This window comes from Ips typographus, linkage group LG2 (genome assembly GCF_016097725.1).
Source record: "Ips typographus isolate SLU linkage group LG2, UJ_Ityp_2.0, whole genome shotgun sequence".
Taxonomy (NCBI): domain Eukaryota; kingdom Metazoa; phylum Arthropoda; class Insecta; order Coleoptera; family Curculionidae; genus Ips; species Ips typographus.
The window spans coordinates 19,378,340-19,406,152 of NC_138423.1; the positions used below are offsets into that span (position 1 = coordinate 19,378,340).

A 27,813-nucleotide genomic window follows, 5' to 3' on the forward strand; every position below is an offset into this window, starting at 1 on the left:
GTCACATTTGAAGCAAGATCAATCAAAAGGAAGGACGCGGCCTTCAACAAAGTTTCACACACACACGTAAGCACAAGGCACGTCCTTCGATCAGAAATTACGTCACACCCCTGCCCATCCTCGAAGATAACAGAAAAATGAACGAAGAACTAGAAGTGGGGAGTCAATATCAATCGGTATCACAATTTGAAGTGCACTATTACTAGCCGCGACCAAGTGGGAAGAAGCAGAAGAAGCGCGGCTCTTGACGCTCTTCGCGCTCCTTGCTTCGTTTAATTCGAAGACGACAGAAAACCGTTTCTTCCATTATTATTACTTTCGCGGATAAACTGTAAACGTCGGGACGTTTTTTCATATTTTTGTCAAGTGGCTTTGATGACGTTTCCTATTAAAAATTGGTAATTTTTAGCTTTCGAAAAAAGGTATGTTTTCGAGATATTGATGTTGCGCGCCCGGGGTGTAGTGTGCCGTGAATGAACCGATTTTGTAACTTTGTTTTTTTAGTGGCCGGTTTCTTTTAAATATGGATCTCGTTCTTGTTTTAAGGTAATTTCTATTTTATGTTATTATGCTCTATTACTTGATTTTTATTAATCAGATATTTAAAAATGACATTGCTGCACAAGTATTTTTATTGCTATTATTACTGTAATTTGTAGTTTTACTTATCATCTTATTTAAAATTGATTGTTTTTTGCAGTGTGTTATCATTGACCACGATAATGTTTATACTTCATAACATGGGTTATTTTTTATATTATATTACGCAGAAAATTGTATATTTTACAAACATTTTAAAGGGTAAACTTTAACTTACTAGCCCATAATCCATTAAATGATAAAAATAAAATATAATTTTGTTCATCTCAATAATTAATAAAAAAAAATTCTATTTTAATTTAATTATTAATTAATACCAAACATTTTTTTAATTAATTTTAAGTTTTTTTCACAATGTTAAAATGAAAAAATCATTTTTCATATATCATCATCATATTTGAAAGGTTTAAGTTCAGACTGTGATTTGGTTTGTACTGTCATGCTGTTTAAAATATTCACAATCTCAACTGAAATTAGGCGTAAACTTTCAAATTGACTAGTGGCTAGACGATAATTTAATGCAAAATTGCTTTTTGTAGATAATAGAATTTTCTACAGTAAAATCTGTAGACTTTCCACACTTTGGAAATGTCACATAATCGTTTGAAACATTTTAAATGAAAATTGTAGAGCACATTTTCGGTTATTAATCTAAATTTTATTCAATTGTAGCTTGGATTGTTTGGACGCAAAACCTCTCTAAAATTCCTAAAATTTGGATATTGCGCGTCGTTCTTTTTGACAACTTTTTATTTATTTCTAAATACTCCAAACAGTTTCAACGTTCGTAAAAATAAAGAAAAAAATAAAAACAACTTGTACTGGCTAAATATTTTTCAACATATTGATTAGTACCGAAAAATTATTAAAATAAATATTTAGTTGAATGAATAACGAATGTCAAATTCAGTACTCGCACTTTCTACAAATTAAATTTTTTATATTTTTTGATGTTTTGGGTGAACACTGAACAATACCAGACTTATTAAAACAAACTAGTGAAAAATACAGGGTGTATTAATATGGTATTAATACTACATTATGATGTCACACATTTCTAGACAATTCTACAGGTATCTTTTGGAATCAAATTCCAAGCTTTTCGATTTCTTGATTTATTCAATTGTTTCAAGAGTCAAAACCACCCTGTATATGACAACGTTACTGAGGTTTAGCTACGACCTCAGTGTAAATAGCTAATTACGCATAGTGTTCCGTTACGTAATGACCTTCTTTACGCACAGTTGTTGTTAGCTATTAGATATACCATATTTGGTATATTATAAAGCTGTAAAACAAGCGCACAGTTTTAAGATCGGCCAAAAACTAACTGGTTCTAATGCTGGAGGAAATTGATTTCATTTCCATTTCTTGCTTTATCAAAGTATATTATTAGATGGAGATCATCGCGTAGTGCATTGTTTTTAAAGTTTTAAGTATAAATTCCGGTTTGTCTAGAATATCATCTGCAATAGCAAAACACATCAAGTAATGCTACTGAAAGTATTACTTCTAATACTAATAATAACTGAGGTGTATAATAGCAATAATGTAATACTTGCCTAAGTCTCAACAAGCAATAAAACATATACGCCATTTGTTCTTAATAACTGTAATATTACCATAAATCATTATTTTAAGTACAACACTAACAATTAAGTAACATGTTTTTATTAATTTTTTTTATTACATTATTATTTTTTGTTTAGTAGTACAATTCCTATGATTAGTACAAATCTGATGTTAATATGTTGAAAATACATTTTATTTTTAAATTATTCTAAACTATACGAACTTTACACTTGGTCGTAGGTAAAGTATAATACATGATGCACTCATGACGTGCGTAAAATGCTTCTTACCCCACTAGTTACGTAATATACTATTAAAGGTTGAAAAAGTGAGCTCTATGATTATTACATTTTTACATTTTAACAAAGGTCACATGACCAAACATTTTGACTTATTTTGCCAATTTGAAATTGATTTGGTCACGTGACTCTGTTAACAACCCTGAAAACTTTAAACTTCCAGTTAATTATTGTTCCAAACACAATTTATCTACAGGGTGGTCCAGTTTTAAATGTCAATAATTCACCATTCGATAGCCCATCAAAAAATAAGTTAATATATATCATTTTCCTGAAAAATGCTTCTCAAGGAAAATACAGTCTATAAAAGTTCAGTTTAAAAAAATCGGTTTCTTGTCATAACTGTCAGACCGCTGGAGCAATTTTAATCAAATTTAGAATAAATACATATGAAATTAATACTCATTATGTGATGTTAATGACGTTTGTCGAAACTGTCCAGTGGTGTAAATACAGAAAGATGGTTTTAATTTTTTTTTCTCACATCACTGGATTTTTTCAAAAATTTCATTTTTTTTTACTTTTCTTGTTCAATTTGACAAAATAAGTATCTCTTATAAAAACTTTAGTTTTGAAAATTGACTTATTAACGAGTAAATTTACTTTGAAACGGTGAAAATTGACTTGAGAGGCTTAAAAATTGTCTTTGTAACCAGTTTTCACAGTTTTCAGACAAATTGAAAGACTCCAGCCTTGACAATTGACTTGGAAACTGTGAAAATTGACTTGAGAGGCTTAAAAACTGTCTTTGTAGTCAGTCGTTATAGTTTTCAGATAAATTGAAAAACTTTAGTACTGATAATTGAATTGTAGTCATGAAAAACTACTTTATCTAGAATTTTTGACTACAAATTCACCCATTTCAACATTGAAAATTGACTTGGACTCCAAAAAGTGACATCAAAAGCTTAAAATTTGCATTTGAAGTAAGTTTTCATAATTTGAAAATACATTTCAACATTTTAGTCTTGAAAATAGTCTTAAATACAGGATATTGACATTAGATTCATGAAAATTGAATTGAAGATTAACTTTTCAAGTTTTTTTACTTTGTTTTCCATTTTCTTAGTACTCTGGACTATTTTTAGGGCTTTAAAACTGCTTTCAACTTGGAAAATCGAGTTTTAGGGTTATCTTCACCAAGTTTTTGATATAGCAGACTTAAAAAACTATTTTTACATTTTTCATAGGCTTAAACATGCTATTTCACCCTTTGTCAGTATCAAATTGACTTCTAGACGCTTCACTGTGCTTTAAGACTGAAAAATCGAATTTTAAACTATTTTTTATAGTAAAAGTTAAGTTTCAGACTCTTTATTGATAAAATTACACTATTTTGGCATACAAATATTAGTCTTGAACACGATTTTTTTAAACTGAACTTTGGTGGTCTGTGTCTTCCTTAGGAAGCGTTCTTCAGGAAAATAACATAATGCATGTCAACTTATTTTTTTGATGGGCTATCGATTGGTGAATTATTGACATTTAAAACTGGACCACCCTGTATATGTTGTAGTATGTTTTGAAATTAGACTGTATGAACAATTTATCAGTTTTACAGTCTATTTGTCTAATATGACAAATTTATGTTATCAACAAAAATTCTCATTAATTATTAATAATTAAGAAGTAAATAATATTTTAGTACAAAATGATGATGATTTTGAAGGAGACTCTTCTCATCTGTAATTACATACATTCAAATGTGTAAAATACTAGTTCTTAATGAACACACCTGGTAAAATGTTTAGAAAAAATTCTAAATTAGGTACTTTTAGTATAAAATAATTACCTGGTTTTAGATCTACCAGAAAGCAGTCTGAAAACTTGCATAAAACTCACAGCATCCGTTTTCGACACAAACATGCGGTGGCTTAATGCAACGAAACGAGATGGCCGATAAGTAACTGTGCAGCTTCGTTAATAAAGAAGAAAACTGTGAGTGATTTAAATTGGGTAATAAATCAAGTGCGGAGAGGCGTTTTTCACAACGAAGGTGGGCAAAAGGACGTATTTGCGGCACGCGAACGCGGTTTACATGTGTGCTCCTGGTCGAGGCCGACACTCTGGTTTCCGGACAACACAAAAAAAAAAAAGAAAATTGGTTTATTTATATCCTTACATTTATGCGTATTTTATTGCTCCAATAACGGGAATGTTTAACTAGATGGCTTTCTTCTGTGCGTCTTAGGTTTCCTGTTCTCGTCTCAATTTTGTTTTAGTGCCGCCAGGTCCTTTTTGTAAGTGAACGGCTAAGTTAAACTCACCACCTTGAGGCGAAGAAAGGAGTTTATAAAACAAAATAAGATCATTACATTGTTATATATTCAAATCAGTTTGTATTACCTAGTGTGAAGTAAAAAGGAAGTATGCAACAAATTAACCTAGTTCCCTGTGTAAAATGTAATAATCTAGAGTCCCACAAGTGGTAATCTTTACATCCACGTAGACCAAGAAATCAGATAATAGTACGGAAATATAAAGAGGGTAAAAGTGTTTTTCCGCACGTGTATAAAATGATACTCTTAGCTTAGTGCACTTAACATTTATGGTATTGAGTAACTATTTTGGGAACATGATAAAGTGCAGTTCAAGTCAACTGAACAATACGTCATTATCTTTGTTGTCAACAGTTTACTGTCAGTTTTTGTATTCCCAAAATTGCACTAATTGCAGCTGCCTGAAGAAATATGAAATCACAAACTAATCACCGCTGTGAAATATGAAATGAACCAATTACAGCTACTTGATCTCCTAAAGTCTCCTGACAATTGGACAAACCAGTTCATAATTTCTACTCTCTCCATATTCTATATTATGTTTTTTATTAACTAGAAAAAATAACGTGATCAAGTAGTTTTCAAACTAAACCTACTAGATTTTTCAAATAAGTGACGTATTTGAAAGCAAAACTCGTATACAATTTTGCTAGAAGCACTAAAACAAAGTTACTAATAATAATACTAATATATGGAAAAAATAAGTGTGTCAATCAATATAAAATCTATATTCAAGCTATAATTTTCTTCGTTTTTCTGTTTTAAAGTCCAACACATTAGGAAAGCCAAACATTGTTTTGACAGCATTATTGCCTTCAGATAATGTATACAGTTATGTCAAATTAAAGCAAATGTATGAACGCCATAAAACTGTCGAGCAATTCCAGATTGTCATAAAGCAGAAACGCGTTTGACATTCCATGATAGCTATACACATGTTACAATAATACCGCTTCATAGATTAGAGATTACAAAAAGAAATGTTTAACAACCTTGTATCAATAAACTGTTCATCGTCCTTTTTCAGTAATAATCCGCAATTACAAGAAGCAATCTGTGTAATAGCCGAGGCGTTAAAATATGTAGTTTACTAGGTGAACCCCGTTCTCTAGTTATCGTAGAACCACCAGAATGCGACCGAACAAGAAATTTATATTAGAGCCTATCATATTTTCGACGTTATTAATGTCATTTTGATTGCGTCTGTTTAACAGTTTGTGTCTAATAATGTTTTTAACGGTCAAAACGGCTTTCTCCCAAAACTCTGACAACTATAGTAGCACGAAAAAAAATTAGATTCGATTTTAAATTGTAACGTGCATTCCGTAATGGCTTTATAGGAAAACGAATGCACTTTGAGGCCGTTATACTAATTGAGGAAGAATGCAATAGTGAAGATTTCCGAGTTCCTTGGTCTGACCTTCGCCCGATAATTATTACGAGAACTTTGTACAGGGTGCTGCATTTTCGATGGTTTTACGGGGTACAGAGAAAACGGTAATAGATAGAAAAAAAGTAGCATACGTGTTTCGATCTCATTTTCTGAGCTGAGATGACTGGCGAAGAGTGGGCTGCGCAAACTTCTTTTGTTTCAAAGATACGGGGGTTTTTTGAAAATTGGTCATTTTGGAACCTCCTCTGTATTTCATTTGCTATTAAAGTTATCAAAAAAGGAAAAACGGTTTCCGGTAGAAGTTTTGACGTAGAATCCAATGGCGTAGTCAGTTTTTTTCTATTACGTTTAGTTTCTGACATATGACACTAAGTTATATTTTTTTTAATGGAACACCCTATATATTTTTAGGTCATTTAATTCTGTTGATTTTTACTATTTCAACAGTGTATTAAAACATATAAGTTTGTAAACGTTAATCTTCGTAATTAGAAAAAAAGCGTTTTCTTAATAAAAAAGTGCTAAATAATATGTATAAAAATACCCACAGTCGAAACCAAATTTGGCTATATTCATATTAACATGTTACATGTCGTTTATAAACAGTTTTTTTAACTTCTACCTTAAAAATAGAAGAAAATAGAAATGGCCACTTTTCTTACTAAAGTGACGATAGAACTGTTTGTAACTTAGATTTTTAATAAGATTTATTAAAAATATTTAATTTTCTGATGTGTTAGCTTATATGATTTCCGATTTTGTTTGGTATTTTAGATATTGGCCTTTTTTTAGCTTAGCAAAGGTCCTTTTTTTAAAATAACAAGATTAACCTCTACAAACTTATATGTTGTAATACACCGTTGAAAAGGTAAAAATAAACAGAATTAAATGACCTAAAAATATATAGGGTGTTCCATTTAAAAAAATATAACTTAGTGTCATATGTCAGAAACTAAACGTAATAGAAAAAAACTGACTACGCCATTGGATTCTACGTCAAAACTTCTACCGGAAACCGTTTTTCCTTTTTTGATAACTTTAATAGCAAATGAAATACAGAGGATGTTCCAAAATGACCAATTTTCAAAAGCCCCCCGTATCTTTGAAACAAAAGAAGTTTGCGCAGCCCACTCTTCGCCAGTCATCTCAGCTCGGAAAAAGAGATCGGGACACGAATGCTACTTTTTTTCTATCTATTACCGTTTTCTCTGTACCCCGTAAAACCATCGAAAATGCAGCACCCTGTACACGCATCGTAATTTCCCTTCTTTTAAAACGAGATTCTTTGATTAAAATGTCGGTAAAACAAAAAGAACGCCCTCCACCTGATTGACTTATGATCTGCTGACAAACTGTCAACTTACATAACATTTTGATTCAACAAACGCAAAGTAACCTAAATATGAAAGTTACAAGTTATACGGCTTATAAGCCGTGGTCTAATTGAATTCCTTCCTTAGAAAGAAATTATAAATTATATATTTCAGTTTTGACCGCTCGTGAAAGCATTCATAGTCTGATAAAAGTAACTTAACCCAACTAATTTTGATTTAAAAATTGTTTCAATAATCACTTATTTCTTTATAAGCAACACCATTAATAGACCAAATTTAAGATTCGTGAGTTTGATTAACTTAACATTTACTATTCCTTGAACAATGAAAACAGTGAGAAAAAAATTCTCGCACACTCCTTTCTGTCAAACTAAAATATTTGACAGTTTTGCTCACTAACACTTGACACTATTTGACACTGTCATATCTTGTCTCTGGCCACATCACCTTAAACCTACCGGTAACCCTTCTTCTACTTTGTACACCACTCTTCTTAACCATGTAATAAAGAATCACATTGTCAAAAATTCTCTCAAAAATTATAATAGTTACAGAAGAGTTCAGATTGGAAAGAGTCAAGAGATGCATTAATTTAGTTAGAAAGATTGTAAAAATGTTATTACTGTGATTGGCTTTAATAGGCCTGTTCACATAGGCAATCTGTAACTGTTTTCCGATACAAAGTCAATGATATGTTGGCTGTAGTTGGTTGAATGGTCACGTGACAATGACATTTTCTGACTTTGAGCCAATGACTGCACATATTTTTGAAGACTACTAGTTGGAGATTCTCTCTGCATCAAACCTACTTAGCATAAAGGAAGTCTACCCGAAAATCCAGCGAGCACAAAATTCAATGTTTTGGTATGATATTTCCTATGAAAGCAAACTTTATTACAGATCTTCTACTAAAAATAAAGAAATGGGTTTGAGACACACTGTACGTATATTTCAAATGCATTCACACATTACGTATTCGTTTACCCCAAAACCCTCACAAGAACAAAACTACCATTTGTCAACATCTTAACGCTTAGTAATCCTTCTGATTTTTGTTTGGCCTTCGTACAAGTGATGTGTAGTTTTGCAATGTTTTCCAGCAAAATTGTCGAGTGTAAATGCAGTAATTAAGCTTGAGTTTCACGTGGCCTACCACCTATGCAAATCGGGCCGAGAAGTGGTCTGCGAAGATCGAACCGGCAGAAGAATGGTAGAACGGCACTCAAAACGAATATATCGTTTGAGCAAATATTGATCGATTTCCTGAAGTGTCTTTAAGGATCGTTCTTCTTTTGTCAGAAATAATAAAAAATGTTTAACTTCTGGTCTGGCTCAGATCATGTTACTCGGAGTGATTTTGGAGAAAGTGGATGGTCCATTTGGTTATTAAGGAGCAGTCAAAACATCGCAAAAAATAACACATTTGTATTGTTTCTATTAATGGCACCATTTTTGAAGTCAATCAGTTTATAGAGAAAAAAAAACGTTGGGAGATCATCTTTTGCCTAGTACACAGTCCTGAAGTTTCATAAGGAACATTTGAGCAGCCAAACGACCAAACTAGAAAAAGTTGATCGTTTTAAATCTAAATATTATCTCTTCTTATAAGCCGTTTTCAAAAAGATGAACAAATATTCTCAGGATTTTGAATGATGAAAAGTTGAAATTCTTATGTATCAAACAAATGCAGATATACTAAATTTAACTGTCGATAACCGGTTATGACCATTGACATATTAAGACAATCATAAAAGATGTAGCTAGTACAGGCTATGAATTCTATGCCTTTGGGGCGCAAGTGTCCTGTCCTTCAAAGAACAATCAAATCGATTTCAAGAACTTGATGAATTGTGTGACGTATTGAATAATATTGGAATTACAAATTATTCGATACTACAACAAAAAATTATCCTAAGAATAAATTTATCTGGAGATGAAAGTATCAGTTCTGAGTTTCTGATGTCACTTTTTAAGTCTCCGCCCACCAACTTATCCAAGCAACTCAATTACAAAAATAACTGTTTGAGTCAAAAAAATTCGTTTTTTTGGGAAGGATTGTCTTGTGTGTGAAACGCAATTAGTCTTAACGAGGGTTTTGCTCGATGGCACAAGTTGTAATGTTAGTGAAAAATGTCTTTTTTACCTTTAGATTCCGTTACAAGTCATTCACTCTCATTTTTTAAATTAGTCAAATTGTGTATTATCTATCTCATAATCTTCAGTCATGATTATCGCATACTGCATGCATATTCAATATTTTACAAACAAACCTTCCGGCCTCTATGGGTAATAATTACTCACGGTCGCGGTTTGCTAGCAAATCAACCGTAGAATTTTGAGTAGTCGCTGACCTTTACCATATTTGTTGATTTTGTTTTTTTTTCTGTTACAGGAGGCGAAACTTATTTATGCTGATAGTATTCCAGTTGATTAACGTAAGTACTTTCATTATGTGAGTGTAGTGTGCATTTTTTTTTGTATTGTATTACAGGCAATGAATTGCGAAAACACCTCACAAAAAACGTTGGTAGAGTACAGCGTTAGTAGCAGTACCAGTGTGGCAGCCCATCAAAATGCTACAGAACGAATACAGATTTTGGATGACGTTGGAATTGCTGATAATAATCATTCAAGAGAAGCACTAGCTCAGGATGCGAGTGAACCAGATTCAGTAAGTTTAGACCTATTTTAAGATATACAGCATTTCCTAGATGTCGAAGACCAATTTTTGGCACAGTTGTCCTTTGAAAGTTATTATTAATTTTATGTCAGAAAAATATGTAAATTTAACACATTTTCCAGAATGCAGTTTCAAACACTTCTAAATTGGGCACAGTTGACTAATGTCTTGTTTTAGGGTCATATTTTTCAAAATATTCCTAAACTTATGCGAGATATGAAACCAGTATTACAAAATAGAGTTTGTACAGTTTTTTCTAAAATTCTAGTTTAAACTTTACTACTTTCAAATTTGGCACATTTGACTAATCCGTTTTCGTGTCAAGAATTTTTCTTCTTAATCTTTAGGAAACATGCAGAGTGTCTAACATGCTAAATACCATTGATCGCTATTTTGAAAACGGTAAGAAAGTAGAAAAAAATTAAAATTGCTCTGTTTGGAGCCTTCTTTCTAGTATGCACAATTTCAGTAAAATCTTTCTCTTTAAAACACTGAATTTTTGGTCATCCCTTTAATGATAATTAACAGATATAGCGGTAATAATAACAATGGTTACATTTTCTCAAGTGAACCTGACCTAAATTCAAATCAATTTAACATAACCCAAAGGTGGTGTGCAGCTTAATCGTCTCGGTCAGGAAAAATCTCATCGTAACCATTAAAGAAAATAACCATTATCCGAGAAGCATGTCCTGCATTTCTTGGTTAGGTTTGCCTAGTATAAACTTTGGGCACCTTAATGGTAAACCGTTCGGGTTTTACAGTTGTTGCCTTCGACGGATTGTTACAATTATTCCCAGAACATGGTTGTTAACTTTAGATTAGCTCGTTTCATCAAGTGAAATTACCGAACAGTACTTTATTGTGTCGTGTTTACTCTCCTAATCGTTATGGTACTGGCTACAAAGAGATCCGTACGACCTTAACCGAATCGACTTAGATGCATGCAAATCTACCGGCAACATCACCAAACAACATTCTCGTGTAGAATTTTTAATTTATTTCCTTTTTTGATAATTCATGTAATAGCAGAAGAGCCGGATGTAATTATGGTACATCTTCACGAAGAGTGTCTGGTGGTCCTTCACGGTTCAAATCGACCTTGTTATTTAATAAAGCAAATTGGCATATATTACGATTTCACGCACTTAATTAACATTAATTTTGTGTTTTTTTTTTCTTCGATTTCTGATTAGTACAGTCAAATGAAGAAAGTCTAAATGTCAAGTGATCTCTTTAAATATGCTTCACTGGTAATATTAGTGAAATTACTACTGATAGTCTTTATTTGCATAAAAGTTAGAGCAAAACGTATTTGGTTTTAGTATTTTTTGTACTGTTCTGACTTAAAAAAAAACACTTTTCTATCAAACTGGTGTTTGATCTGTTCTAATATAGCTCTTCCGGAGATTTTATTGAAATTTTGGTTTTAACGTCAATAGTTTGAGTTTCTATTTTGACACATAGATTTGATTTTTTCTTTAAATTATTCTAACAATGCAAAACCTTTACTAAAACCCATAATCTAAATAAAGGCACTTTTAAACATTTTCATCTTACCTTAGCCAAATATAAAAGCAGAAACTTTTTGCATTTCATCATTGATGATTTAAAGATGTCATGGAAAAGCAAACTTGGTTCAAGCTTGGTGATTTCAGACACGGAAACCCAATTTACATAAACGTTTAATAATAAATAATTGTCAATAACAATAGAGCTAAAAGACAATAAGATTTTTTGAAGGTCAAGCAGATTCAGTGCAGAAATATTTCTTCCACTTTCCATGGCTCTATGGTTTTCGCTTTCTATATTTGTATATGCAACAAGCAAGAAAACAAAACACGAATAATTTAAACGTACCAACATTGATGACCTTGACCCCATAAGATACCATATAGATGGGCGATCTCACTCTTTTACCTAACAGGAAATGTCGCAAGGTGCACCCCAGAATAAATTAACATATTATCTTTACCACCAATCGCAAACCTTCCAATCAACCAATAACTGACGACCTTTGCGTTAAGAAGTCTAGGACAGGTTCAATAAAATTCTTGAAAATTGATGTTATTGGTTGTCTCGGCTTTGTTGTTGTTTAACAAGGCAAATGATAAGGTTTTAATGGTTTTAGGTAGTTTTTATTGGTGAGAATCCCAACTACCTACCATTGCCCTCACTTCGAACCAGGACCTTGCCACCTGTTGAGGACGATTCTGATTGGCAGAATCCGTTGGACACGTGGGACAGAGAATATCGAAGGGTGCGGTTTAATAATACGAGAGTGCAACGTGAGTATTAGATTTTTACTATGTTGGATAAGTTGGTATCCAATTAATCATACAAATCATGTCTTTGACAACATTGGAAAGTTAACATCAATTTACGGTTCAATCTGCAGGAACGGACGTCATTTCTAGACCTTTTCTTTTATTTTTCGTCTCTCTAATGTAACAAACTTAACAGCTTTGTCTTTACTGGAGACAATAATTAACTTGGTACAAAATCATCTTTAGTAATTCCGACAGTAGTAAAATTGTACAGCCCTTGGGTGATATAAGCGAAGGGATTTAAGTTGAAAAATATTAATTAGCAAAAAGGCTTAAATTGATTTGTTTCAAAAGGTTTCGCAAACCCTTTACGATCAGTGGAAGTTTATGGTCCATTGCTTTTTTTAATATGGTATTATGGTTTTTTATGGTTAAGTGTAAAATACAGGTATTTTTTGTTCTAACAGTATAAAGAAGTGTAAAGCATCTTGGATTAACACAACTTCTTCTTTCAGTTATTCAGTATTTAGTCGGATTTTTAGTTATTATTAGAGTTCGGATTAAAAAGCACTAAAATCGTGAAAAAAGCGCTTAATAAGTAAAATTATTTTCCTCAAAAAAGCATAAAAATCGGTAAAAAAGCTTTAAAGAAGCACAAAACTCTTTCAGAGAGAAATTTTGTAAAGCTTTTAAACTGCTTTAAAAGCATACGAAAGATTTTGGACATAGAGTCATTTGGAAGGTTTTTGGACAGTTTAAAGAGCATATTGAAGGTTCTGGAATGCTTTAGAGGCATTTGGAAGTTCTTAGACGGTTCTAGAACTTTTTGAAGCCCTTAGACTGTTTTGATATTTTTTGGGAGCATCCGGACTAGTTGAAGAGCATTTGGAATCTTTTAGACTGTTCTAAAAGCTTTTGGAAGCTTCTAGATTGTTTTGAAAGGTTCCGACTGTTTTCGAAGCATTTTGTTGTTTCTGCAGTGTTTTGAAATCTTTTTAGACTACTTTAGGAGCATTGAAGGTTCTGGACTGCTTTTAAAGCATTTGATATCTTGTAGACGGTTCTAGAAACTTTTAGAAGCTTTTAAAAGCCTTTAGTCTGCCTTGAATTTTTTTAAAAGCTTCTAGACTAGTTGAAGATCATTTGGAAGCCTTTAAAGCGTTCTAAAAGCTTTTAGATCTTCTAGACTGTTTTGGAAGACTTTCGCCTGCTTGAGAAGCATTTTGGAGTTTCTGTAGTGTTTTTTTGTAATTCTAACCGTTTTCGAGATATTTTCCAAAAACTACTTTGATGCACTTTTTACCGAAAATTCAGTTCAGTTCAATACTTTAACACCCTGTAGCTTGGTTATTTTTGAGAGTTCAGGGTGGTTCAACCACTCAAACAAATCGTTTTGAACTGCTATTTTCAGTGGTATAGAGCAAAAAATTGTATCTAAAAAATTGTGTACAGGGTGAGCAAAAATAATGATCCACTAACAATTTTGTGCACACCCTGTATACAGGCAACTGTAATGAAGTTCAAACGTTACATAGTTTGGTTTAGTGGTCCGTTAGGAACAATTTTGCACTCTTGTAGTTTTTATGTAAATCTAACCGTTTTCGAAATATTTACTAAAAACCACTTTTTCAGGCGGAGGTCAGTATAGTAGGCCAGGAAAAACCTTCATTTTGACAAAATTTTGGTGCATTTTTCCAAAAAATCGCGAATAACTTGATTGTTTGAAACGACACATTAAATGATCGTAAGTGGTTAATGATTAGAGCTATCACGTGACGTTGAGCGGGCACCGCTAACTTGCCCCGTTTGGCCGCTAGAGGGCGTTAGACTTGATTACTTTTCTTCGGACATTTTTCTAAATATCTCGAAAACGGTTTGAGTTAGCAGTGTCAAATTTTTACCACGTATGTTCCTCAAAGCCCCTTATATAAAATTATCTTTCATTAAATATAACATTTTACCATACAACGCACTGGTCGATATTTAACTAGATTTTTGACATTTTTAAAGGGGGTTACCCTATAAATTTTTTGGAAAATTTTTGCATTTTGAAAATGTTCTTTGACTGCCTTAGTTAGTTTAGGTTAATGGAAGAAATGTGACGTAAAGTGTCATTTGTCAAAATATAATTTTTAAGGTTGCCATGTGTTGAAAACTGTTAAAAATGTCCTAATTTCAAAGTCAGTGACTAAATGGCGGCAGTTACAGCAAAACGGGCACCAGATTCGTGTTCTCCATGTCAGAATTAGTTAAAATTGCCTTTTTAGAGTACTTTAAGATAACAGAAAGTTCGAGACTGTTCTTAAGGCATTTAAAACCTTGTAGACCAGTCTAGAAACTTTAGGAAGCTGTTAAACTGCTCTAGAAGCATACGAAAGCTTTTAGACTGTATTAAAAATCTTTTGAGAGCTTCTCTAGATAAGATTTGGAAGCTTTTCGACTGTTCTAAAAGCTTTTGGAAGCTTCTAGACTATTTTGTAAGCTTTTGCAACGCATTTTGAAGCTTCTATAGTGTTTTGGAATGTTTTTACAATTTTTAGACTACTTCGGAGCATTTGGAAATTATTTGGTCAGTTTAAATTTGTAAATTGACACTTTTGAAACAGATAATTAGTATGTTTTTGTCTCTCAGAAGCCTTCAATATCTCAATATAGCTATTGTAATTGTATGTGTGTTCAACTTAAAACCATACAAAAAATAGCAGCAAATAAGCATAGAAAACTAAATTAAGCACAAAAAGAAGCAAAAAAAGCATTAAAAAAAATCTGTCAAATGACGTGTTTTTGCCTAAATCGGTCACATTAATGTCAAAGGTTGGTTGCTTTTATTATTTACAAGAAGCAAAATTCCTACAAATCTGGACTCTAATTATTATAATTATTCGTTCTCTAAAGCAAGTGTGGACACTAAAATATTCACGTCTATATCATCTATACCTAGCATTAGGTTGGCAATATTCAAATGTAACTTTAATGAACGAGCCCCAAGATGTCCAGATCTAGCATTATTAGATTTAATAAATAAATCGTTTGTTAGTAAACAACAGAGTATGTGAATGCAGATTTTCTTATATTAAAAGAAATACATATATATCATATTTTCTGACGTTTAACTCTAATGAAATAAGTTTTCATTGTCTTATTATTCATCTGACAGATTCCGTTCTGTTGTCGGTTGATAGATCAACCGATAAGTAGAAGCAATAATGTTAATGAAGCCTGGACACACCCGGGAATTCGCCAACCGTCCGTTGCATACAAGGTCTTTTTCGAAAAATGACGCCTCTCGGTTCAGTAAACCATGCCGAAACTGCATTCGTGTTCGCCATTACGGCCGGATAACTGAAATTTTGCTATTTGACTATGCGAACGTAATAACTATAGAGACGAAGGCGCTGTTTTATAAACTGGCGGCGAAATGAACGAGCGAATTGGGTTTGTGGGTCAGTTCTCGCTTCCAGATAGTGAGCGTGGCAAAATTCCGATTTTTTGGTTTTGTTTCGCGGATTCAGTTAGCTGTAGTTAGCGGGAAAGTAATTTGTTTACGTTGCGCTTGATTTTTTCTCCGTTCGTATTTTTTTCTGTCTTTAACGCGGCTGACGATTTCCGATCGTCTCAACCTAGTAATTTAATCGCGATCATTTAATACCTTGATGGATTGATATAGGTTTCGTATAGGCTTAATTTTCACTGCACTGTCCTCAATACAAATCAGATATAAATCACCCACAATTCCAGTAGAAATTTACAAGAAACCGATAAACTACAAGATACATACACATACTGATTTTGACAGTTGACAGTCACAATAACGCACCAGTGAGACTTTCTGATAAATTAGTCACCTGGCCAACAAACTGTAAAATGACGTAGTATTTGTTGTGGCAAACTGACACACTTATAAAGTTACTTTTCACACATCAAAAATATCCAAATGTTGAGTAAGGCTCGAATTGCAATTTGAGTAAATTTTTTCGTTTTTCATGTGAAAATCACCAAAACTATTTTCTTACCAAGTTAAAATTTAATTTCACCCCTTTTGTCAGACATTCCCAAAAAACTTTTACGAACTATAATAAGTGGCTTTGCTCCGTTTCCCTTCTAATCTGCCGCCAATGTGGCGATCCTTGTTATACTTAATCACCCACATAAACCTGCACATAGTTAAATGTTCAATAAATCAAGAAAATAGTAATTAACATTGAAATTACGTAGGCGGTGCCATCAAAATCAAAGATTAGCCTCGTTGAAGTCTTAGAGAGTTCAATGATGCGTTACGCCAGTAACCTGATAACACAATATTAGATGATCATTTTTAAATTTAAAATTGCAGTGGATTCCAAATATAACGTTATTTTTTGGACACACCCCGTTTCGATTCTGACCTATTCACCAAACACGGTCAAGAAATAAAAACTTGTGGATTTCGGTTCTTTAAAGGAATTTTCTGATTCTGTTTTTTTTTTGGGATCTAAATGGGTTTTGATGTGGTAACAAAAACTATGCGGTCATCAGATGAATTGATCGGACGACAATGCCGCCATTGTCACGGGCATATTATTGCGGTAAAACATTGTCCTGCATAGTTTTGCATATTTACGGATTTGGTTCAGAAATTGTAACAGTTTTGTGTCCCTTTTACGGTTTGATTAAAAAAAAAATGAAAAAAACCAAATCGATTCAGTAACTGTATTTAATTAATGAGGTTTCCGTGCAACATTACTGGATTCTACAAGGTGGATCACGATAAACTTTCACATAGAGTAATGAAAATTTAGCTTTATAATAATGTCGAAAAGGGCGAATTAATATTTAAATACATCTTTCTTATTTAAAGTAAACGAGTGTGTTGTAAAAGGGGTTGTTTTATTGAACCCATTCACCATGGGCATCTGGTAAGTTGCGTTTATAACCTCATTCAATGCCTCTACTCAACTTATTTACTTTGTAGCAAAATTCTTTAAGAAAACACTGGTTTTGCTTGCAAACATTTAATGAGGATGATCGAATCACCTATCTTAAGCTTCTTCATAACACTACCAAAGGATTTAAAGTGATGAAAACAGTGAAGCCAAATCTTTGAAGATAAGTTCCCTACTGTACAGGGACAACAACAAAGGGGCCAAATACTTCCTTCAAAAGTGGTGTAATTTAGCTTCAATGTGCTTAACTTCATGGACTATCATTAGTGAGGGTCTTCACCAGTGTTGCAACTAAAACTTAAAATGATTCAGTGTTGATATCTGACTTAAATCTCAAAATTTGATGTGACTGTGAATAATCTTAAACTGGCTATAAAACCTCTGAGAAACCCCTTCTAGGAACAGAATATGGACTTACAGAGTCAAATTATCAGTCAGGTGACAAAAGTTTTTGTATATGGGTAGGTATTGTCAAAAAACCAACTGTTCAATTGAGCTATCTACATGAGCTGTTCTATTCTAGGTTTAGGTATTAACATTATAATTGTGTTCTTTTTTCCACACACTCAATTGTTCCAAATAAAACTTTGCACACTGAACATTTGTAGTAATTATTTATTCACAGTTCAAGGTACAGTATACATTTTCTTCAAGTGGAAAGCTTAGGTACAATAGGTGGCAAAGAAAACTGGTCTTACCACATAAACAGTGATTGTTCCACAGATTGAGTGTGAGTGGGTGAACCTTTCACCATACAAGCTATGCTAAAGACAACTTTGTCTTACTAACCTAATGTTTGTTTGGATAATAGTGGAGTTCCAAATTAGCAAAGGTAGGTGAAATGTAGTGATTGAAAGTCTCTAAAGAGAAACAACTTGCTTCTAATTCAATACACCATTTCACAGGACATACTTTTACTAATCAAATGTGAACTCGAGTTACACATTACTTGCAAATAAACTATTTTTGGTTAGTAGACATTTTACAAGTATCCTTGTAGGTGAATGATGTTCAAGTTAACTAATAGAGCTAATTAAATATCAGTACTTACCTTACCCTGTAGAGCTAGGGAAAAAACATTGATAATCAGTTATAAAAATGCCTTTTTATTAACATCATACAATATAAAACCACTTAAACACTATGATGTGTTGACCACTACAAAACAGAAGGATACAATAAAACTAGCAGTCATATAGGTCACTAAATTGCATCAATTTTGAGGGAAGTATTTGCCCTCTTTTGTGGTCCCTGTATAGTAAAGCAACTTATCTTCAAACATCTGCAGGCCTTCCTAGTCCATTGTTTTTATCACTTTAAATCGTTTGGTAGTGTTATGAAGAGACTTGAGATAAGTAATTCGGTCGTCATTAAATATTTGCAAGCAAAACCTGTGTTTTCTGACGGTTATCACGTGACTGCGCTAATCGTACACATTGTAGTGTCATGTGACAATTGTCAAATTTAAGTCTAGCGACGAATAACCGAATGTTTTGAGAATTGCTCACATATTTATCATGGTACTACTTTGTAGTGTTTGAAGTTTCCTTTTAATTCAACAAATTTGCCATTACTAGGTCAAGTCTAATTATACAACATTTTTTCGTAGTAAAAAGTAGGGGTTTTACATATGCACAAATACCGTTTAAAATCCAGCAGATGGCGCTGACAGCTCAACAACCACACAAACATGACAACGACATGCGGATTCCTAAATACCAGGAGCAAGCTAGAAAAAAAGTTGCGGCCTGTAACTGCAATTAATAACACTGAGGAAGTGGGTCAGTATATTACGAGTTTATCTTCCTGCGGTCATTCTTTGTCCGCCTTCCTTTACGTAACGAAACAATCGAAGAGGAAACGCCTCGTTACGTCGTATTAAATCGGCGTTAACTCGCTTTTACGCCTTCCACACATTAGCCAAACATGTTGTTTTCCTTTGGTTGGGATTCACGGACCGGTTTTTAAAACTGATTGAGACGATTTTCGTTTTGTGCGGTTTCTAATCGGGTGGAAACGAAGATTACGTCACGTGACACGAACAAAAAACTGGAACATCATTTCCGATGTAAATCAATAAGGCGCAAAGTTTTCACATATTGGGAAATACAAATATCATTGATTAATCAATCGGTTATGAAAAGTGTGTTACGATTGCTAGTTAAAAATATGTGATGGTAGCAAAAAAGTAGTCCGTTTTAATTAAAACCGCCTTCTTAAAAACTAGAACCACTAACATTTGATTAATCGCTTGATTAAATATGCACTCCTCTTTTGTTCAATTGCTTTATTATTCTTTACAATTGGAACGATTATGAAAGTTAAAATCTGGTTGCAAATTTACTGTTATGTTTGTTCCGCGTCAGTTTGGTTACCAGCAGCAGCCGCACCATTTTAAATCAAACTGCTTATCACTGTTTATAAAGTTGTTATCGTGATATCTTCTAATCTCCAAAGACTCCAGACTTATCTTTAACATTCCATTTAGCTTGAATAGTCCTAGAAGAAGTTTACAGTCATTATTTTGAAATGCCAGAGGCTTCTTCAAGCTGTCATAATTACCAAGTTAGCACAAGTCAAATAAGAATACCTTTCGTCTTTAACGAAACAGAAAAAAGTAAGAGTTCGGACAAATAATATAGCAGAACGCTTCCATAATGACACTCAAAGTAATAGTAAAACTGAGGGGTAGATCGCAGAAGTATTTTGGTGTACAGGGTGTTTCATTTTTGACACTTTTGTAGGATATCTCATTTATTTTTAAACTAACGAGGTTGCGGTTTTTGTGTGTTACTTTTTTGTGAAATTAAGCATGACATTAGCAGAATTGTCATAATCCATTTCGTTGGTACAGGGGGAAATTGAAGAATATCACTTTTGAGGTACCCCCTTTGAGGTGTCTCCGATATCTTTAAACTTTTTGAAGAGGTGAAAACGGATTCTTATAGATATTTTTCCGTAGAATCCAGTGACGTAGTTGGTTTTTTTGCTAAAATCTTTCTTTCTGAAGTTAAACCTTGTTGTAAAAATAGTTAAAGATATACAATTATATATTTTTGAAAAGCCCACAATAAGCCTTATAAAAATAAAAAGTAATATACAGAGTGTTCCATTAAAAAAAAACAAATTACGTCACTGGAGTTTAAAGATATCTGAGATACGGGGGGTACCTCAAAACTGATTTTTTTAAATTTTCCCCTGTATCTTAACAACGAAATGGATTATGACGATTCTGCTGACGCCATGTTAACTTTCACAAAACCGCAACCCTGTATCTTTAAAAATAAGTGAGATACCTACCCTACAAAAGTGTCGAAAATGGGACACCCTGTACACAGTCGAGGTAGTTCAAGGTATTTTGAGGCACTTTGCTAGTATTACCAGCATTTTCATGTATTACAAGGATTACAAGGTATTACGAGGCATTTTGAGGTATTGATTGAGTATTTCAAAATGTTTTGCGATATTTTGAGTGAAATAAAGCCTAAATAAAGGAAGTTTTGAGATATTTTAAGGAATACATTGTAGTAGATCAAGCAGTAGACATTTTAGTGTATCAATATAACAAAATTGACAGCACATGTAATTATAATGGTAAAATCTTTATTACATGATACAATATTCATCACAAATTATTATAATAATTTACCAATTTTTCAACATTTAAACAACATTTTTAAGGCCACGTGACTGTTTTTGACAGATGTCAACTGGACTTTACAGTGTTGCTCTAAAATTGCATAATCAAAGTCACGTGATGTGTCACACAATTTCAGCTTTTACAACTGTCTAAAATAGTCTAAATTTAATTTACCAAGTTTTTAAAGTTCAAAACCACATTTTATCGGTCACGTGATTAATTTTGACAGATATCAACTGGCCTTTATAGTGGTGCAAGCTCAGAATTGCATTATCAACGTCAAGTGACGTGTACTTTGCGATTTAAGTTTTTTACAACTGTCCAAATTTTATTTATCAATTTTCCAAAGTTTAAACTGCGTTTTGAAGGTCACATCACTGTTTTTGACAATTTCAACTAGTCTTTACAGTGTTGCAAGCTCACAAATTAAATTATCAAAGTCACGTGACGTAGTTGTTACAATTTTACCACTGTCTAAATTTAAAATACTATATATTTAATTTTTCAACTGTTTCTTTTAAACGATAGGTGTTTTTATTTGACACGTGCTAACTTGGTTACTATGACAGTTAGAAGATTCGTGCAAACGTCAAAATATAACCGGTAATTTCAGGCAACCGTTCAAAAAATATTTTTGTTTGTTAGAATTTGAAGAAACAGTCACCTGACCTTAGAAAATCAATTTTAAGCTTTCGGCACAAATCAAGTATCAAACATTTGGAAAAACCTATACGTTGTCACCTAACCTAACCTAAAAACTGTCACGTGACTTTAAAAAAAAATTAAATTAAGCTTTAAGGTCTTGAAAATTTGGAAGAATCAGGTAACCTACATACAGGGAAGCCCAAAAAGGGGGGTTGGTCAGTCCCCAGTGAAAGACCCTGGGCAAATTGTAAATGCAGGCATGCTACTTAATTAATCTGACCTAAAAACTGTCAAGTGACCAAAAAAAAAATGAAGTTTTATCATTGTCCCAATACCAGAGGCCTTATAACTAAATTTAAGAATGCCACAAATGTGTAGGTAAACATTTGAAGGCATTCTGATACTAAATTTATTAATAAATGAATAAAGGCATTTTGATAATGGCTTTAATTTGTGTCAGGCAATTGCTCTGTCAGTTTTTGTACCTATAACTTTTTAATAAGAAATTTGGTAAATAAGAAACTCACTATCTGGTTTAAACTTAAACACTTCTTGAAATATGAACTGAAGAGATATTTACTGGTAAAATCGACATTTATTATTTTCTTGCAGATATCGAAGCCGAATGCCAGGACGACTACATGAAAATTACAGTGGGCTTCAACGGAACTTTTAAGGGACTAGTCTACTCAGCAGGTAAGCCTTTTTCCGGCATTTTCCCAGAAACCACTCATCTAGAATGGTGATAACTCAATTAAAGCATCAATCTTGATACCGTGCCCCGAAGAAACGTTAACCATAATTATCCTTGCATCACCTCGATCGTTCAATCACACGTACAGAGAGCAAAACAGTTGCCAGGTCACGGCAGTCTATTTAACGTATCAACGTAGCAAATTCGTAGGTTTTACGGAAGTTTTCGATACGAAAAACGATTTACGCTTTCCTGTTTACGTGATGCCGTTATAAAGTGCGGTATGGAGACTTTTCGGCCTTAATCCGTCAAGATCAAACAGCGCGGGGTGTAATTAACTTAAGTGCATTTGTTTAGGGGCCGCAAAAAGTGGCCTCGAAACCAGGCTGCTCTGAGATTATACAAATATCAATAGAAACCATCTCTGCTATGTAACAACAATATAGCGTCCTGAAAAAGCTCGTTTAAAGGGCGCATCGCGGTATGTAGTTTAATTGTGGGAAGATCTGGTAACAATGTCGGTTCAAAAGTGACACAGTTGTTTTTCTGCGATAACACAAACCATTCATGAGAATTCGGATTATTCAGAAGCTCGGAATACGGTACTCGAAGGAATTTCCTCGCATTGTCTTTGGTATCTCGGGAGATGATGATGTTCCTACTTACATTTAAAATACCGAACGTTTGTTTGCACCACGATGCTAAGTTAAAATACGATTTACGAGTCTTGTAAATGAGAATTCAACCACAGCAACACCAACTGGGTATTGTTATGTCTTGATATCGTGGTGATCGTTTTCTGATGCTATAGCATTATTCCATGCAAATGTTGTCAAATAATAATAATTTTTATTAGTGACAGCATGATTTTTATTATCCAATAGCAGAGTCATAAAATGGGAAGTGCTATTTCCTATATGTTTCAATTTTTAAGTGTGGGAGAATTTTTCTCTTGCCTTGCCTGTCTCTACGACCATTATGCGACTCTCTCCAGGGGGCCTATTCTTGAAAGCAGGGAACAAATATCACAAGAGAAGTGTTGACAGAATGTGACAGAAGAAGCTGACAATGAAGAATTCCTGTCACATTCTACAGGTCTTTCTCTTGATAACTCTCTTCCCTCGTTTCAAGAATACGCACCCAGAGGCCTAATTCTTGAAAGCAGGGAACGGAAATCACAGGAGAAGTGTTGATAGTCGTAGAATGTGGCAGAAGAAGCTGACAATAACTGGTTTCTGTCACATTCTACAGGTCTTTCTCTTGATAACTCTCTTACCTCGTTTCAAGAATACGCATCCAGGTTAAAACGGTAAGTTGTTTTGAATCTTTGATTACGCTCCATAATCTATAATGAGTGGGTTTTAGTGTAGGTGGTTGCTCTGAGGTTATTGGAGCCAAAAGCAGTCGAAAACTTGTTTGCCCTTGCAGTAGCACATAAATGATGCAGTTTTCTCTTTTCCTTGGCAGCACCTATACATTGGTTATTCCCTTCCACTCTTATTAATTAGGCTAAGATACCTATTGTATTTAGTTGTGGACTGACCTGTCAGTAGGCCTACTATTAGAAATTCTTTGGTCTATCTTTGTTATATAATGGGTAGTCACTTTACGTTGTCTCCCACCTTGTTTAATGTCTTGTGACAGTATAGCCCTAAATTACTAAATTTCTAAAATTTTAACTCCACAACAACTGATGACTGTGACAGTAGATAGACCAATAATTGTTGATTTTTGCTGTAGGTATTGCAGCTATTCCCGTTTGGAGCATTGTTGCTAACTTTCATTATTTATACCGCTTCTTAGGTTTTTAAGCCGTTAGTGTACATCTTTACTACATAACAATTTTCTTTCAGTTCTCTTTGGTTGAAACGCGGTTGGAGTATTGTTTGACAAATTTATACTTGAGTATGACATTACCCATGGCCATGGCAACTTTCGTTTTTGCAATATGTAGATATTCGTAAGAGCTTTGGCGCTACACTGGGCGTTGTGTTCTTAAGCATCCGATAGCCTTTATTATAATGATACACTACCAGGTTGTCTTATTTTTTAGGCCTTTTAAACATGAAATTTTCAAAGAATTCTCCTCAAAATTTCTTCTGGTGAAAAATAACTCCTAGACAGTTTGCTTTCTTATAAAAAAAGGATTACTTTTTCCGTTTCAAAGTAGTGGTTTTAGACCTGGGTTAACCGTTTTTCTTTTAGGAACTGGATTTCTTATGGATTATGGGAGTCCTTAGGTTAACTAAAAACTTCATCTTTTTACCAGGTTTCCACTACTTTTAGGACAATTAATTTCTGAAAGATTCTCTCTGAACTACTATCCGTAGATTCTCTGCGCGTTTCTTAGACAATACAAATCTTTCGTCGATAGGTTCCTTTGCAGATCATCCACCAGTATAGCCCATTACATTACTATAACTATAACACCTTGTTATATCTAGCTTCATACAAAGTAATATTAGTACCTACATATTTTGTATTGTCAGCTTGTATTAACTTTTGTACTGGAATTATCTAATTACTTCCGTTAATACACTATTACAGATATTGGAGACCACTATTTAATGTTAATTATTTGATGTGAATTCATTTCTTTCGCCGACCATTTGATTAACCGTTTCCTTTACACACTTACTGGAATACCGAACAAATTTCATTAAAAAATAAAACAAAAACTAATGTTACAGTTAACATTCTGCAGTAATAATACGCACTTCTGGATTTCAGGTTACGCATACGATCCGGACTGCATGTACATCAACGGAAGCGGCCGCGATTATTACGAATTCTATATCCAGCTAAACAGATGCGGAACTCTTGGCAAAAATACGCATAACGAGGATAATAGGAAGTCGCCAACCGTAAGTACACGTTAAATTGATACCGTCAATTTATTGTAAAATACAGCAGTTGAAAGCTGATAAATAAAATCAGTTTCAGTTATGACTTATTTGGTATTTGCTTGCCTAATAGCTGGTGTTTATCATAATAAACTCAGTTACAATGAGGGAAAGCGCTATCATCATACTAGAAAGCAAATTTGCTCTATTAATTATCATTCTGAGAATAGCGCTTATATAGTATTTAGGTGGAAAGTGACATTTGTTGTTGCAACAACCCAGTCATCTCAACAGAACAAACCTAAAAACTTGCCTCTTATCTTACTATTGACTTAAAGGTGAATTTATCTGAGTACAGTAATGGGAAAATACACAAATTTCCACACTCAATATTACCGTAACCATAAAACTCAGTAGTATACAAAATAAAAAGAAAAACTTGCCAACATCATATTCAACATTAATTTACAGAAAAACTTCATGTGGAACACCGTTACCGTTCAATACAATCCCCTAATCGAAGAAGAGTACGACGAACATTTCAAAGTAACTTGTGAGTACGGGTACGACTTCTGGAAAACGGTGACATTTCCGATTATAGACGTTGAGTGAGTATTTCATACAAAAATGTTGAAAAAACATTCCAACTCTTAAAACAAATAATTTGTAACATGTAAAACCTTGTAGGTACGTACCACAGGTTGAAAGACTACACTTTTTCATTCCCTCTTCTTCAATGATTAACTATTTTTTAGGGTGGCAACTGGAAATCCTGTAGTATTCACACTAACACCCCCTGAATGTTACATGGAAATCCGATACGGTTATGGAACAACTGGAAATAGGGTAACCGGACCAGTTCGAGTAGGAGATCCTCTTACTTTGATTATTTACATGAGAAGTAAATACGGTAAGTTTAAGAAAAAAAGAAACAATCTTGATCGATAATTAAGCTGTCGGTAGGTCTACATTAAATCTATCATTGCGGTCGGCATCATTAAGTAACGTTTAGATCCGGAATTATTTGCTAATCATATCGACTTGTATTGGTATTTGATTGTGCAGATGGTACTGTCGTGTTCTCTTTACTACACAACGTAACTTTTATGGGATGCGAATTTGTAACGGGAATTTCATTGTTTTTTTTACGATCCGATTTGCTTTTTCTATAGATGGCTTTACATAGTTTGCGGTTATCAGATAATTTATGATAAATAGTAGCAAAACAAATAACGGACTTCCCAATTAATTCATCATTTATACGTAGATATACATATAATTAAAGTTTGTCCGTAATTAGAGTTGTTATTTTGATTTATCTTAGCAAAAGTTACAATATTACCAAACTTCTATTCTCCCACATATTACATAGAACATAATTTTTCAGATGGATTTGACATAGTAGTAAACGACTGCTACGCCCATAACGGCACCCCCAAAAAAATTCAACTGATAGACGAATACGGGTAATTTTTCCTGCGTTTTTCTTGTATTGCATTGAAAACCACTGTAAACTGATTTTTCTAGGTGTCCTGTCGATGATAAATTGATCTCCAGATTTCGGGGCTCTTGGTCCGAAGCGGGGGTGTTTGAGACCCAAGTATTTGCCTACATGAAAACCTTCAGGTTCACTGGTTCTCCCGCCTTGTATATCGAATGTGACGTGCGCATGTGTCATGGTCGATGTCCTGTAAGAGTCTTGCAAATTGAATGCGTTTCTGTAATAATTAAATCTACATTTTTTGCAGAGCCAACCGTGTCACTGGCGCAACGTCAAAAACGTCAGAAAACGTTCAGTGGAGGGCAGCAACAGTAGCACGGCCGCCCCCGCCTTATCTGAAAACGTCAACCTATTCCAGGCGCTCAGAGTTTTACAAGAAGGCGAAAACGACCAAGACGCCAACGTCACCTACAAAGGTAATCAACCTAATTTTTCTTTAAGTACAAAATAAACTTTAAATTTTCCATTAGAGAAAAACGAAGCTTTGGAAGCCAGCGCTATTTGTTTGAAAACTGGATGGTTTGCCGCACTTCTAGCGTTGGGTTGCGGCACTGTGTGTCTCCTAGGTGGCGCTTTACTGGCTATGTGCACCAAAATGCGCAGAACCACCCTCGAAAAAGTATTGACAGCGTCGCAGTTTAACGGTTACATGAATCATAGGGGGAACTTTAAATGATTATAATGTGTAGTGTTTTTACGCCAGAAGCAAAAGACTGTTTAACAGTGGATGATCGTCTTAATTTTAAGTTAATTTAGGCGGTAACCACATTTTTTTGTGGACAAGACTGGACGTACATGGAGAATTACGAGCGCCGGTTATTATATCTCCTTCTTCTCCTGTACGTCTGTGTATCTGAGCGTTTTTCTTCTAGCGAGGGACGTTTGGGATAGCACAACAACAAAATAATGCGAGGGACTTAAAACGTAAGCGATATTGGGTTCAAATATCAAAGTATACACTAACTTTTTGTACATATAATTTGTCACCAATTAGTATTTAAGTTTAGAATTATTCTAGTACTGTATACTGTAAGGTGTTCGTAGGATGCTTTCTGCTGTAATACTTGAATCTCATACAATAAATAATATTTGCAGAATTAGATATTTTACTTTCCTCATTCCACTATTTAAAGTTCAAATAGTT

General features: G+C 33.7%; 1 protein-coding gene across 1 annotated transcript; it reads left to right on the forward strand.

Moving 5' to 3' along the window:
- Positions 1-27,766, forward strand: LOC145725240 (cuticlin-5). Its single transcript, XM_081973923.1, has 12 exons — positions 1-546; positions 9,870-9,912; positions 9,969-10,148; positions 12,289-12,445; positions 22,244-22,327; positions 25,056-25,189; positions 25,640-25,776; positions 25,924-26,078; positions 26,556-26,634; positions 26,696-26,858; positions 26,917-27,085; positions 27,140-27,766. The coding sequence occupies exons 1-12, from the start codon at positions 524-526 to the stop codon at positions 27,343-27,345; spliced, it is 1,530 nt and encodes a 509-aa protein (XP_081830049.1). The 5' UTR covers positions 1-523; the 3' UTR covers positions 27,346-27,766.
- The last annotated feature ends 47 nt before the right edge of the window (positions 27,767-27,813 follow it).